This window comes from Lepidothrix coronata, unplaced genomic scaffold (genome assembly GCF_001604755.1).
Source record: "Lepidothrix coronata isolate B3197 unplaced genomic scaffold, Lepidothrix_coronata-1.0 Scaffold149, whole genome shotgun sequence".
Taxonomy (NCBI): Eukaryota; Metazoa; Chordata; class Aves; order Passeriformes; family Pipridae; genus Lepidothrix; species Lepidothrix coronata.
In genome coordinates, this window is record NW_016690329.1 from 1690988 (window position 1) to 1706977 (window position 15990).

General features: G+C 37.9%; 1 protein-coding gene across 1 annotated transcript in view; it reads right to left on the minus strand.

Annotated features, from left to right (window-relative positions):
• The window catches only part of STAT4 (signal transducer and activator of transcription 4), a 39925-nt gene continuing 23935 nt past the window's right edge, over positions 1-15990 (minus strand). Inside the window, exons 11-23 of the mRNA XM_017828531.1 lie at positions 15348-15365; positions 15174-15267; positions 14226-14270; positions 10921-11004; positions 10531-10629; positions 9210-9345; positions 7821-7873; positions 6939-7033; positions 6259-6395; positions 5625-5816; positions 4289-4355; positions 3650-3758; positions 1-1549 (exon numbers count right to left, since the gene is read on the minus strand). Coding sequence (XP_017684020.1) covers positions 1523-1549; positions 3650-3758; positions 4289-4355; positions 5625-5816; positions 6259-6395; positions 6939-7033; positions 7821-7873; positions 9210-9345; positions 10531-10629; positions 10921-11004; positions 14226-14270; positions 15174-15267; positions 15348-15365 — 1156 coding nt within the window. The 3' untranslated portion in view covers positions 1-1522. The remainder of the gene's footprint in view (positions 1550-3649; positions 3759-4288; positions 4356-5624; positions 5817-6258; positions 6396-6938; positions 7034-7820; positions 7874-9209; positions 9346-10530; positions 10630-10920; positions 11005-14225; positions 14271-15173; positions 15268-15347; positions 15366-15990) is intronic.

The window sequence follows — 15990 nt, forward strand, 5'->3', positions numbered from 1 at the left end:
TTATTCATGCTGGTTATATAAGTTACAGATGTTACCAAACTATGTACAGAATTGCTCTTGTTGTTTTGTAAAATTATTTATACATGATGCTTTCTGAGAGAAAATGACTCTACGTGCAGCTCACTTTAAATCACTCAGGTCAATGAACAGAGATGTGTTTGGTTTTTTTGAAATCTATTCCCCTGTATCACAGAAATAGCTCATTACTCTGTTTCCGTTCACTTGTTTTCAACTAACATAAATGGTACGGGTGAAAGGAGTGAGTAAAAAAGGAGAAATGAAAGTAAAATGCATGTCTTACTGACTCAAGGAGGTTATGTTTTCATCTCAGATGTCTAATTTGTACCTGCTCAAGAAAACAGTAAGGTGCAAACATTTGAGGGTTTGTATTGTGAGAACTTTGCATGCATTAACCATGTATTCTGTGGATAAGACTTAAAGCTTGATTGAGCCAGTATATGTGTCCTTGGAATCGCTTCTTTATTGTTCTATTAACACAGGTTTTAGGGAGAATACTGAGAGCAAAAAAAGCTGACAAGACCAAGCTAGCTATTCTGTTTATTAAATGAGCCTCTGACAGACATGTAGTAATCTGCCATGCAGCACAATTTTCCCAGTTGTTGGCAAATGCTGCAGCTCCTCAGTTTTTAAAACTGTGCTTCCCAGTTGGCATTTATCAGTTAGTATCCAGACTGCAAGTGGTCAGGATTTTTTTATTTCTATTTTTTTATTTCTGATAGTACATGCTGTAGCATCTGAGTGCTCCTTGCCCAAACAGATTTACTCCTGCAACTATTTTGTGAGGGAGAAAGTTTTACTAACTCTGTCTTCCAGTGGCAAATCGGAGACAGCCTTTTTGACACCACAAATTTTGTTTCTGCTTCCTTTCCAGAACTCCCTTCTCTTCCCAGCCACGCTTACCTGTCTTTCACAACTTTTGCTGTGGTGTCAGATAAAAACCTATGCTGAAGGTACTTCTTCTTTGGAGAAAAATGTCCCAGGCACCTCTGGGACATTTAAACTCAGGGGAATGAGAATCTTTGCTTTGAAATAGAATCTAAACCAGTGTTGTGCAAGATTACAATTAAACAATAAGTATTTAACATAATAAATCCTAATTTTTTCAAACACATTAATGTCTTTAGTTATCTTTCTGTGCTGTTTTCAGAAGCAAAACGTTTTGTTCTTATATTCTCATATTTACAGCAATTCTACGAATGTTAGTTAATTCTGCAAGTAAAATTTATCTCTGCTGGGACCTCACTGCAGTCAAATGACTTCCAAATGAGAAAGGATTTGGCCTTTTTATCACTGAGAACAGCAAATCTGACTTGCAGAAAGCTATTTGAATCCCTAGGGAGAAAATTCCTTGTTTACATGTTGATTGATAACAGAAAGAGACCTAAGAATAACATAATGGTTTCCAGGAAAAGCTGATTTACAAAGATGATTGTAAAAAAATTAAGGCATCTTTAACCCATCCAGTGTTCACATGATTACTAATTTCTCCAGTATGTGAACTTCAGTCAGTTGAATAAGGAGAACTCAGCTAGAAGAAAAGAAGGAAAAGATTAATCTCATGGCATTTGCAGCTGTTCATTCAAAAGTAAAAGTAACTGCAGATAAAACTGTCTCTGGCTCAAGGTAACTACAGTGTCACTTTGACAATGTAATACAAACTGATAAGAATCTGAGGATCCTGTTTCTAGTTCTTCGCAGATTATAGGAACACTCATTAGAAAGCACTCCATGGGAAACAGTGGCAATAAACCTATTTATTTTTATATGAACTCCTGTGGTTCTTGTAGCCTATGGATATGTGTAGCAGGGCTCTTCCTGGAGTCTTTTTTTCCTGATGGGTCAGGGAATCTGGAGAGGGGGAAGTAGAAGGGAATGCAGCAAGACTGCAGAAAGTATATCTTACTGAGCTACTGAGTTGTAGGATATTTGGTCCTGCTGCAGATTTCACTCTTGTTTTCTGTATCTCACACAGTGTTTTTTATTGGCATTGGAGGAAAAGTATTGCTTTAATAATGCAGATTGCATGCTTACTGTACTTAGCCAGCTCTTTACCAGGGTAGATTGTTGTGTGAATTTTGGGTGATAAAGAAAAAACCTCCATATTTTCCTTGTTTCTGTGTAGCAAGGCAAATAGAATGGAAAAAGGAAGGAATTCTTAAAAAATCTTCTAAAACTATTTTTCTCATTTGATTTCTGGCAGAATTTGAAAACATTTGTAGTAAGATCCTACAGAAATATCACCTGCTATCTAGCAGTACTGAACCACTTGTCTTAGTACTTCTAAAAAACACAACATGACTGTATTTAACTCTTCCAGTTTGCCACCAAACACGTTCTTTTTGTTTGGTGAAGACTAAAAGACGGCAATGGTCACTGTTTTGAGGTTTACTGTGCGTGCTAGAAGAAACCAAATGTTTGGAGGCTGATGTTAAACGAAAGTGAAGCCAAATATTTTACACTGCCAAAACTCTGGGAAACACAAAGTCGTACATAGTTCATGAGTGCAGTTTTAGAAGGTCAGAACTGTTTTCATTTGTATAAGCCAACATAGAAATGAGTGAGGACAGGTCTTGGTTCAGGTGTAGTAGGTTAGAACCTAGAATTTTAGTTCAGGCTGGTTGTTTCATTTTCAGCTGAAAAACTAGTTTGTCACAAGTGCTATCAGAGAAAAAAGTGAAGAAGAAAAAGAAGATATTTTGCTCTTGAACAGATCATCAACTTGATGTATATTAAAGAACTCATCTATTTGTATATAAAGCTTAACTGTGCTTCCAGTCATCAACAGTCATGATTCTGGTTTAGTTTCATTCTGTTTGTGGGTGAGGAGTGTTTTACAGAGGTACATTTGACAGGGAGTTAGCAGGCTTTTAAATACATAACTATTTGAAGATCATAAATCATTGAGCATTCAGAAAACTAAGAGCTAATATTAAAAAAGGAAATTTTCTTTTAAAGCTGCTGAAGCCCAAACCACTGCTGTGTTTCCTGAGAGAAGTGTGCTGGGCAAATCCCCAGCTGGGTACACATCAGTGCTCTAAGGACTCTAAGCCATGATGATTCAGAACAAAATTTCTAGTCAGTAAGTGAAGGAGGAAATTTTTTTAATATGATGTTCATAGAGTATTTTCCCAATCTTTCTCTATACTTAGTTAATATTGGTTTTATTTGCTTTTAATTTTGCACCTTGGTACCCCATTTAAAAACACGTGGCTTGAAAAACTTACGCAAGTTTTCTGAACTGAAAATTTTTATGCTCCTTGTGCAGCTCCTCTGAGCAAGCCCAGGCCTTTTTTGCTATTTACAGAATTAATACAACTGTCATGTATTTGTTAGTGCAAAGTCTTTGTTCGTGCAAGAACTCTGGGATCTTTGTGTTATGACATTCAGGGTTCATTGGCCAGCGTGTCAGGCAGTTCCATGCAACACAGGGCTTCCAAGATATCTGCAGTATCCCCTACCATTTACAATAGGAAACGTCTGCACCATTGTTTCAGAGTAACACAGCAAGTGATGAAAGAGCTGTGATTCTTTTGTCATTGTACAAGCAGCCTTTTTATAACCAGCATCTCCGCTCTACGTATCCTGTTTGCTTAGCATTAACTTAGGAATGGAAAAGTTTGCAGCTTACGGCAGTTTCAATGGCTGTGGGGCTCAGGTGTTCTCTCAGCACAGCATAAACGCTTGGGGACATTGGGAGAAGATCTGATGGAGAATGTGGTTCTGTAGAATCGTTTAGGCTAAGAAAAAAAAAAAGACAAACAAGCAAAAACAAAATATAAAAAAATAATTTTAGATGAATAATCCCTTTACCTTCATGCATATCAGTGGAGTATGGTGAATGTTTTTTTCACTTAGTTAGGCCCGTACTTGGGCTTGCTGGTGGCTCTGTAAGCATATGCCAACAACCTGCTATACACTTAAAAATGTAGGAGATAGAGTCAGGTTTATCCTTTTCCCCCTTGTCCCTAATATCAGCTGCTGGAGAGAAAAAGGAGATAGTGAAAGATAAGTAGATCGGAGTACCATAAAATCTGTATTCAATTTTTAGAGATGTTTTGTTGCATAAATGGGAAAAGCACTGTACAGATGAAGTTCTTTACTTCCCTTTCTTGTGTTTAGCAGTCCTTGGCCAAATAAAAACACACTATGTATTTCTATGCCAAACTATTCTCAAATAGTTTGGGGAAGGGAGGCAGGGAAAACTCTGAAATAGGATGTAAACTAAAAAACAGCAGTTGAAGTATAATACATCTGTAAGGATACTTACATTTTGGAGACTGGGATAAATACAGAAGGAACATAACCTTTGACTCCTCCATCTGAGGGCTTTGAGACTAAAATAAATATTAGAGAAGTTAAATATTATCTTGTAATTTTATTATTTATTTGAAATTGACTATTTGCCTTAAGGGCTGTAGACCATAGTAAATTGAAAAGTCCCTGCTTCTGCATAAGTAAACAGCCATTAAAGTGAGGGGAATTCCTGAGATTAGTCCTTGACTTCAGGTCTTAGTCACATAATTGTCTGTGCTACCTTGATATGAATCGCCATCTCAGAATATGATACCACAACTGATGGAAGATCTCGTTAGGCCTTCAAAAGCAAATGTACAATAACTCTGTAAGCTTCTTACTCTGAGCCTCTAGATTTTGATTCTGCAAATGCTTGTGTGGAGCTCTATCTCTACAGATACAGCTTCAACAATGTCTTTTGCATGAAATTAAGCATATACATAAAATTTTAGACAATTGGAGCATTAGGCAAAGTCCACTGAATTAAAATGAAGGAGGAAAAAATTGTAGCCTCCAAATATTTTTGAGTTGTGTAGGAATTTGAGTTCAAATGGAATTGTAACCTTTGATACTGAAAGTCCAGAAGAATGTGTATTATCTATTAAAAATTATGGGTTTGAGGGATTTTTTGAGAGATAATGAGTTTGATCTAAGAAATATCCGACTTGTAACTTGGACAAAGAAAAAGCGTGGGCCAGAATGTATTTGAAGCATTCTTGTCTAGCCTTTTTGCATTTTCCAGTTCAGTTGCCAGGGGTTTTCAGGAACGTTGTCTGCCATAATAACTTTGTAATTGTGCAGTATATCTGCAAAAGGCAGTGCAAATAAGTGACCTTTGCTGTATAGTTCTGCTGAATGAAATGGACTAAAGTCGGTCTTCCAAGTTGTTTGGAATATACAGAATTTTCTTGAAATTAAAGAGACAGCATGACACAGTATAACACAACTGTGAAGACAGTAAGCAGAATGACTTTTCAATTTCCTCTCCTTTGAACACCTGAGCAATGAATTTTGTAATGCATCAGAAAAAAAAACCCCTATCTTTTTGCCTCTATCTACCCTAAGATCTGTTTCTTAGCTTCTTTCAAATATTGTTGTCATCACCTCTACTGTAACCTCGAAGACCAGGTATATATTTGCAAAATGAAGCTGTCTAAATGATAGACAAATGTTAAAACAGTTGTCTTGAAGTGGCTATTAAATGAGGCATCTTAATTTGTTCTCTTCCTCTTCTCCCCACATTGCTCAAATTGCCTCTTGACCTTGCAGCTGCTTTGCAGGAAGGGGTAAATAGAGAAGTGGAGCCCAACCTTCATTTGGCTGACAGCTGTAGTGTTTGCCAAAGGCCTTATCTTTGGGAATATCTGGATACAGATACTTCAGAGGGTTTTCAGGAACGTTGTCTGCCATAATAACTTTGTAATCGCGCAGTATGTCGGCAAAAGGCAGGGCAGATAAGCGACCTTTGTTGTAGGGTTCCACCGAATGAAATGTTACATCTCCTGTAAAAACACAAAGGCACTGTAACTGCTGAGAATTAATAGATCAACGTCTGCAGTCGGAACACGTTTTTGCCTTTCTTTTGAAGTTTACACTTTTGCATGGGTTTTACCTATTCTTACCAGTGTCAGTATCTTCCAATATATAATTTCTGCATGTGAGGGAACAAATTTAAAGCCTGCAGTAAAGAACTTAGTTAATATGAAGAACTGAGGGGTAGACTGTCAGAGTTTTGGTTTGTGTTTGAGAAAATATGATGCTTTCATCATGCCCAAAACCATACTTAGAATTTTACCATGCACAAGAATTTTACTTTCAAACCAGAAAAAACCCTCAATTCCTATATTACAGGTATATTGCAGAGTTTGAATTAGTTTTGGTTTGGTCTTCTGGGTTTTTTTTTTTGGTTGTGGATTTTTTTCCCTTTTTCTTAATTATACTTACCATTTTCTAGTTGATCCACCCAAGTAAAGGTAATTCCACCCAGATTGCTCTCGCTAAACCTTAATAAAAATGTTCCTGGTGTCTTGTCTTTGAGCAGAATTCGTTCCTTCTCTTTGCTTACAAATCCCATAATGTACCTGTAGTGTAACAGGGAATCATGGGTTTACTTTTGGAAAAAAATACAGACTTTGATCTGTGTGATGCATAGAATCATAGAAGGGGTGAGGTTGGAAGAGACCTTAAAGATCATGTAGTTCCAACCCCTGTGCCATGGACAGGGATACCTTTCACCAGACTAAGTTGCCCAGGACTCTGGCCAGACTTTATGTAGGTGTCTAAAACCTGATTATAAAAGCTTTATAAGGCCTTGAGACTATGACCAAAGCTTCGTGTGATTTACATGTGGAGTATGACATTGAGCTCAAAGTGCTATGAAGCCTGTTGAAATCTATCCACAGTACTTGACTGTATAGAAAGAACAGAAGAATAGATTTAAACCTGTGTTTCTAAGAGAATCAGTGTTGTTCCTCTTTGGCAAAACTTGTCAGAAGGTATAAATAGAAGGGAGACAGAAGTGTTAAACTCATTGCAAACTCTATTCTGCACAGCTAAGACTGAGATTAGTAAGGGACAAAGTAGAGAGAGATCAATAAATATACAGCAGTTTCCTTGTTGCTCACCCATCAATCCAGAGAGGAAGAATGTGTTTTTTAATTAAGTCCAAAATGGCTTCGAGCCAAACCCAAAAGGTAAAAGACTTTCCAGGCAGATGTTCCTAATGGTTAAAAAACAACCACAAAACACAAACAAAACAGACACACACAAGAAGAAAATTGTAAGGGTGTTGTTCCCCGACATCTGTGTGACATAGCTAACTCAGTTTCTCAAGAATAAGCTGGTTTGTTCAAGTCAGAATGACAATTTCAACTGCGGTTTTGAGTAACATCTCTCTGTCAGCCTGACATAAAACAACCAGATTTTTAATATGTGCTGGAAGCATCTCATTTTTCAATGAAAAAAAAAAAATCACATTTGTTGTTTGTTCCTGGTTAGGAAATGACATTTTGAGTGAAATGATTATGAGAAAGTTGAAATTCTTTCAGTGTTCTGTGTTTGTTTAAATAATGTAATTAACATGAATAAAATGGGTTTATCCTTCTTTAGCAGTAAATTCCTCATCAAAGTTATTGCATATATTGATTGTCTTCAAATAATTTAGGTCACAACTGAGCATATAAAAAAAAATTACTTGTGCTTTATGAAAAACGTATTGCATGCTCTGATAACACGATCTATTGATCATTTACAGAACTATATAGGGCACACTGTAATGGCAGTTTCTGATATCTGTAGCAATATAACTAAGTAGATCTCCTATCCCAAGCTTTAAACTTCTGGAATTGTTGTTTTCCTCGTTAAATTTTTACAAGGGATGTGATTGTGCTGAGCAAGTCCCATGTGTGGCAAGTGGTGATCTTACCAGTAACGTCAGGGAAACAGAGTTAGGCACATGTGTGGGTGTTAAGGGAAATGAGAGTCCAGTTTTACTTTTGGAACTGTACCTTGCAGAACTTTGCCCAGGATAGTTGATAATCATTGTAACTGACTTGTTGTCCTGAAAGAAAAAAAAAAAAAAGACAAATGGTGCATGTATTCTTCCTGAAGTTTTGAAATAGATATAGCTTGATATCTGCATAGTTGGTTGTGGTGTGTGGGAAGTACTGTACATCCGGACTTGGAGAGGGGCATCCTAAGGGGCAGTTTTAGTGCACCCTTTTGAAGCAGCTGATAATAGTAGTTTAGGGAATATTTGCCTAAAATGCTCTGGGACTTGGTGTCTGCAACACTACATGCTCATTTTCAGTTTTTAGCCTGAATGTTATTTCTCAGTTTTCCCTCAGGCCTGTTCCTTCTGTGGGACAGCTGGATCAGGGTATTCAATAGTTCATCTTGCTGAGGTTACAGGGCCTCTTTGTTGTGCTGACACCAGTGAAGGATGGGTCCCAGATGTAAACAGACCCACAGGGCCAGATACTTAAAATGAAACAAAAACCAAACCAAACCTTATAAGGAAGCAAAAATATACTTCCTTTTGATTTCAGATGCTTCCTTACCAAGTAATTATCTATTGCAAAATAACATCACAGTTCAGTGTGACTTTGATGCCCTTTTTACAGCCTGGAAGTTCAAAAGTTGAATTACTTTGTCATGAGAATAAGCTGACACCTCCTTTCTTTAAAGAAAAAAAAATGTTGCTGTGACATTTTTGACGTCAGCTCTGGAACTGGAGGTCATGCCATGCTGGTTTTGGCTGGGGTAGAGTTCATTTTCTTCACAGTAGCTAGTGTGTTTTTGGATTTGTGCTGGAAACAGTGTTGGTTGTACAGGGATGTTTTAGTTCTTGCTGAGCAGTGCTTACACAGAACCAAGGCCTTTTCTGCTTCTCACCCCACCAGTGAGTAGGCTGGGAGTGCCAAGACGTGGGGAGAGAACACAGCTAGGACAGCTGATCATAACTGGTCAAAAAGAATATTCTGCACCATATGGTGACATGCTCAGCAAGTAAACTAGGGGAGAAGAAGGAGAAAGGAGGGGATCTTTGGGGTGATGGCATCTGTTCTCCCAAGTAACTGTTACGTGAGATGGATCCAGCCCTGATTTCCAAATTGAACACCTGCCTGCTGATGGGAAGTAGTGAATTAATTCCTTGTTTTGCCTTGCATTCACGTGTGGCTTTTGCTTTACCTGTTAAACTGTCCTACATTGACCCTTGAGTTTTCTCACTCTTTCAGTTCTCTCCCCATCCCACTGTGGATGAGTGAGTAAGTGGCTGTGTGGGGCTTAGTTGCCAGCTGGGGTTAAGCCATAACAAGGGCTTAAAGTCATTACCTGTAACTATCAAATATAAGAGCCAAAAGGCAAACAAAATCTGTGTATTTCTACACACTTACCCATAAGTTTCTCTGCCAGCATGTTGAGCTGTTCAGAATTGAGTCCACGACCGACGTATGATGAAAATTGCCAGCTCAGTACTTCTAAGAGCTGGCTTAAAGTGGCAGCAGGGGGGTTGTTGAAGAAAGACAAATTCTGCAACAGAATTAGTGCTTTGTTTAGACAGTTAGCAACCATGAAATACATTGCAGGCTATAAAAGGAGGCTGCAGGTACTTCAGCAGAATCTGGAAGTGTTGAAAGTGAGCTCTGTCTGTGTGGGAAACATCGAGGCAAATATGTGAGGGCCCTCCCACCCACAGCCTTCCAGCAAAATCCACTCAGGTGCCCGAGCAGAGGTGAGAGTCCTTGTGTGCATTTTCGATGATAAAATACCTTGCTGTGCTTCTGGTAGTGTCATGTGTAAGGACAATGAAAATATTCTTAAGTCCTGTCAAAAGATGTAGATGTTCTCACTATATTTCAATGTTTGGTCCATGGAAACCTTAAACTGTTACATACTGATATAGAGATATGTTATTGAATCATTTGGCTTATCTTAGTTTTTCATTTGGTTTCTGGACTGTGTGCTTAATGAACATACTGAAGACTGTGCAAAAACTCTCTGCAGTATCAGAGAGTGATAATGCAGTCCAGCCTGCCATCATTCTCAGGCCCTCTCCATGGTAAACTGTCTGGCCCTTTCCCTCCTCCAAACATCTGTGTGACTGCCAGTAATCCCCAACTGAAAGCCTCAGAGCTATTGACAGCACTGTTCTACAATCTGCAAGTACAGTGACTGAATCTAAAATATGTGCTGAGACAGATGGAGACTGAGAAAGAAAGAATGGTTCTGCTTTTGCTCAGGGTTACAGCCACTAGAAGTTGCTACTTAACATTTATAATCTTCTCCACAGAAATAACAAACCCTATAAAATGCATGAGGGAAAGCAGCACTTAAGTACATCACAGACCCACCCATGGTTTCGAACTGTACTAGTAGAATTATTTTTAACAGGTCTAGTTTTGATCATCCGTACCCAAAAGAGATAAATTCAAACTTAGAGAAGTTATGGAGAAGGGCTGTCACCTCTCCTTAGTTTAAGAACCACTACTTTAGCATACAAAAAGGAAAGCTAAGGGTGCGTTTGGCTTTATATCCAAGTGGGGAAAAAAAGATAAAGAGAACAGCATTAAAGTGTGATGTTGATAACAGTGTATGTGAAGAAAATAAGGCCAGTTTAAGAGGGAAATACGTATCTTTTATAATTAATGTATTTAGTAACCAAATAATACAACTGTGAAAAGGCATAAAGTCAGTACTTAAATACTGAAGACCTACCTGAGGATCATTGGTTGACAGATTGTACCAAATAATAGAAGCCCAGGCGTTGGGCAGTTGGCTGACATTGGAAATCATCACCACAGGCAAAGAGCTGGTCTGGGGGAAAGAATGAATGCAGTATGTAAATGCTGCTGAGAAAAGTGTTAATACTGTGTTATGCTTTGATTATTTTTTTTTATTATTATTTTTTTTTTATCCCTCTCTTCCTTCCCAAAGCTTACACTTCTTTTCCAGAAGTTCTGGAAGTCTTGTGTCTGCCTGTGGTTACTGCTGGAGATACATCTAGAACAGACAGACCTGTGGTCTGGCCCAGTGTGGTTGTTCTTCTACAAACTGCTGGAAAATGCCTTTTATTCTTGCCCCAGAAAATCTGGCTAGAATACTCACTTCCAAATTTATAGTCAATCCGTACAGGCAGACCTGTGTTTCAAAGCTGATGGAGTGCAGTTCCTCAGTCACCATGTGAGGGCCCTGAGGGAGTAAGGAGGTTATAGAACTGTGAGTACACAGTTGGCATTTAACACTGTTTTAGTGATCCAATTGCTGAGATTACCCTTGGAAAGAAAACACATATCAAAGATATCAGTAGAACAGGAAAAGAAGGAATTGAAGGAAATAGTTTTTTTGTTAAACTCTGACATTAAATTAGTCCAGAAGTCTGAGGGTTTTTTTCCTGATTAATCTAAAAAAACCCCCTTAATACTGTTAAAGCAATACCTTTACACTTTTAACTTTTTCTAAAATGGTATTTTTAACCACAGATTTACACACAAAAAGTTAAAAGATAATTTTGTGTGTCTGATAGAGATTGTCTCCAGCTTTCCTTTTCCTAAAGTTTCTTTATTGATTGACAGTTCTACTTAAAACAGAGATATTAAACTTCAAGGAGAAACAAAATGAAAACAAAACAAAAAACCCACATCTTTAATGACAAGTAGGCCTTCATTCAAGAACACAGGTTTGTTGTGTGTACTTAGATGATACTAGTTGAAGGAGTAGAGGTCTAAATCATTAATCCTAAGTAAATCTGGTATTAAAAACCCAAGCCTTCCTTAGACGGGAAAAAAAAAAAATCTATGTCATTGTTGATTAAAGTTTGTAGTACAGGCATTTGTTTTGATTACAAACTGGCATAGCTCTGTAAAGATCCAAATCTCTGCCCTTTAGGAACCATATCTTTCAAAATACATTTCCATCCCCAGAAAACAAAGTATAAAAATATTTTTGTTCTTTTCCTCTTCTCTTTGTTGTTTTTCTTTCCCTTCCCATCACGTGTTTGTTTTGTCAGAGTTTTCTTAAAAAAAAAAAAGAAATAAGAAATTGCAAATCAAAATGCTTCCATTTACTGAAATACTCTGCTTTCAGTCAATGTAAAATAGAACTATTCCTTGGCAGAGTGCCTCGTGGCCTTATCTTTCCTGTGGAGCACCTTCTCCAGGACAGGTTCAGGCCACTGCAAGAAAAGATACTGAATAAATGAGAGATTGAGACCACAGGAGGTCCTTAGGCATCTGAATAATGAATCTGCCTTGTAGAGGGAAAATCCAGCTTAGAGCTGAAGGCTTTTACATGGAACACTCATCCATCAAATGATCTCAAATGTTTTAATACAGGTAGAATCAATCCAGTTCAACCTGTATTGCTGACACAAAGTCGAAAAGGGTTGGTGAAACTCCACTTCTTCCCCTACACCCCCTCCTCGACCCTATTACAATTTTGCAGAAACTTAAATTTTTCTCCTGGAAAAATCATCTCTGCAAAAAGGTAAATCTACATCAAAGGACAAATCTAAATTAGATAACTTGCACTTTTTAAAAATTTTTTTAATGAGGCAAGTTATATACACTTCCAGTGTACTCATCCTATAACAAACCCAGTCTTAAAATTGTTATAGTTGCTGTTAGTAAACAAAACTCAACCCTTGTTCATGTACAGGCCAACTATGTTCATGTAATAATCACTCCACAGACTGACTTGACCAAGGAGAAGCTCTGTTTGGGGAAATCAACAGTGAACCAGGTCACAGCTCAGCTGTCCTAATTCTCCACAGCCCTATGCTTCATATAGTTTTAAAGGCACAATGTGTTGAAGTGAGAGGAAAATGCTACCAAAAGTAGAGCACCAACATTTTTTAACCTACATTTTTGCCTTTGCTTGTCTTCATGCAAATGACTTTGTAAGTTGCAAAGTAACTGGGAGGCAAACCTTGAGTTTCAGTCTTGCTAATCGGGTTGTGAGTTCTCCGTTCAGAAACACTGAGTAAAATGGGCACAGGTATCTTTTGCTTTAGGTTTTGGTGAAATTCTCCATGCTGGTCACACCTTTGCTTTGTACTTAAAGACTGATTTAAGTAACTGTTCTGCTTGTATAACTACAGCTATTTAGACTGTGATATGAGTGATTTTTTTTTTTTATTTTATTTTTTTTAACCTGTCAATACAACTTGACCCACAGTTATGCTGATGTGGAAATGCATTAAACCAGTGAAGGTTATTTAGCTTTATAGCCAGCATTCATAGAAGCATCTGATGATTTTAATTGCCTTGGAAGACAGTAATTGTTCTGGTAGCATTGGCAGAGACTGACTCATTGGCTGCAAGCTTCTGACTCTTGTTTCGGTCACAGATATATCTGCAGATATGTGCTGTTAAATAGCCGTGCCAAATTTAGTGATGGTCCATGGCCACCCTAGAGTTTGTGTGTATTCCTGCCTTTCCTCACTCTGCCTACTGCCTCCAGTGGCCGGATGAGGAAATCCTGCCTTCTCCCCTGCCAAAAACGCAGAAGGTGAGTGGATGAAGGCAGTAACTTTCTTGCCGGAGATTCTGCCTTTGTCTGTGACACCTGGGGCACTCAGGGGAAGCCAGAGCTGAAAAGAAGGACGTAGGGCAGAGCTGTGAAGGTGGTGAGGAAGGGGAAGGGGTGAGAAGCTGGGCAGGGGAAGAAGCAGAGGGTGGTGGTCTGCACGTGAAGGATGCTGGAGAGTAGCACAGACACGGAAGGAGGGCTCTGTGCTACAGGCGGATGCAGGGGCACGGTGTCCGGGGCTAGGCTTAGTGCTGAGGTTAATATTTGTGGCTTCTGTTCTCCACAAGGCAAGGATGTAGGGATTTTAAGCTCCTCTGCTAGTGAACAAGCCCTTGTGATACCTTCTGTTAGGGCTGACGTGCTATATACGGTGTCACCACGAGAGGGGAACCTACAACCGGATTGGGACGAGTGCTGGTAAACTGAGCATGCTTTTGGTCCTGGCTGAGGCAAGCAAACTCCTTTGATGCAAAAATAATTACACCTTTACTTTAGCTGTGAACTTGGCCAACGGATATTTAAAGAGCCGTTCCCTATAGGAAAAATTATTTCAACAAAAAGCTTTAAAAGTTTGGGATTTTTTTTTCAAAATGTAAATGACCAAAAAGGTGACCTTAGAGAGGAATGCATATATTTGGATAATTACTTATTACTTTCTAATGTAACTTTTAAAATATACAGATTTAAGGCATATAATTAAAATTTCTATGAGTTGTTCTGAACCATTCTCATTATACTTATAATAGCATATGATAATTGGGTCCTGTACTTACTGTAAGAATAGAATATATTTCAAAATCTAACAACTCTTTGATTTAAATAAAATCATATCTGAAATACTTGTGAGAGTAGTCAAAACCAACATGTAAAATAAATGCACAAACCTCATTTCCTTTGCTTCCAGCACTTGTTTTCATTTCTTTGGGTTGCTGTATAAAACAAAATAATATTTATGTGTCAGAGAAATTATAGACAGAAGTACATATAAAGAAAATCATTTGTAACCAGAATGCTCTTAGTATAATAAGGTAATGAAGGCTCTGACATATACTTTGATGAAGGCTCTGACACTACACCTCAAAAATTCTATTCAGTGAGGAATCTTAGGATATTTTTCAAGATTTTTTACGGAAACTAAGTTAATGTAACAAAGCATTAATTAAGGTGCTTGCAAAGTGTATAATACAAAAAAGCACTAAAGACCATCCATCTCAATCTCTTTTTGCAAAACTACTCTGAGGCACTGTGGTTAAGCCCCAGAAACATCATAGGTGAGGGAGTCTAGTCAGAAAGTAGGACTCCCTGGGCTGTTAGAGAAGTTACAGAAGCAGTACTGTAGTCTCTCAAAAGACAGTTGTAACTGGCATTAATTTCCACTAGATCTAAAGCATTCAATTCCATTTCCCCTAGACAATGGTGGTGTGGTTTGGGTTTCTTGTTTGTTTTGTATGTTGGGTTTTTTGGCTTGGGTTTGTTTTTGGGTTTAGTTTTTGTTGTTGGTTTGGTTTTGGTGTCTTCTGTTTTTTTGTTTGGTTTTTTTTTTTTTAACCAATCTCAGTTTCTGAGGTGTGTAATTCAGCATGATTAGTCTTTCCCTTCTCTGGTGTTAACTAGGATTTGCTTTGTCATTTCTGTGAAAATATATCATCTTATTTTATCGAATGGATGAAGTATGGAATGGTATAAAGAGGTTCTAGGAGTAAACTTTCTATATAAACAGAAAGAAAATGAGTGTAGGCTTGACAGTAACACAGTTCTCCCTCCATAGTTTCCAAAGAATCTTTTATTTCTTTACCAGAAGTATACAACAGGAAAAGAGCAGTCAAACTTACCAAATGTCGAAATTCTACAGACAAACTTCCATTTGCAGATTCATCCATGTTCATTGCTTTTACATGTGTTCCACACAGAACAAATCTACGATTGCTGTGGAGGACATTACACTTATGTATTCAAATACTGCCATATGGGAAAAATTTAAGAAATATGATATTTTATTGTCTTACCTGACAGTTGAAACATTCCTAAAATAGAAGAGGGGCAAGGGGGAGGAAAGAGATTGTGAATCAGTAAATGTGTAAGCCATAACTTATGCTGAGAAACATATCTTGAGATGGTAGATTTTTGCCTTGTCATGGTTAGTTTGTATTACCAATACAACTTCAATTTTTAAACTGAAGAACTGATATTCATACTGTCCAGTTAGACTTTTGAATCTGTATATTTTATGTTGCTATTTATTGTTGGACACTACATGGATTTGAGAGAAACAGTCCTGGCTTCTCTCTTGCTCCTTCCTCACTGGGAGTGTTTTCCTTCTTTCTTGTGGGCCAACATCCACGTCCATGCAGTCAAGGTGTTTTTTAGGGGCTTGCAGAAGCACAACAGGCAGAAGAAGGGAGTAGCTGGTACCTCTGGCTGGGGATGGTGCATGGTGAAGGCTTGGAGAGTATTTCAAAGCTAACTATCCCATAAATGCAATACAGTTTGGTTTTAAGTTGTTGTGTGATGCTGCTGTATCAGACTGATGAACTTTATCTAAATCTTGAGACAAATCTTAAATGGACTTCCTGCCTCTTAATTTGAAAATACCGATTAGATTTAGCAGATTTTTTTTAAAAAAAGAAATCTTCCACATTAAAAAAAAAA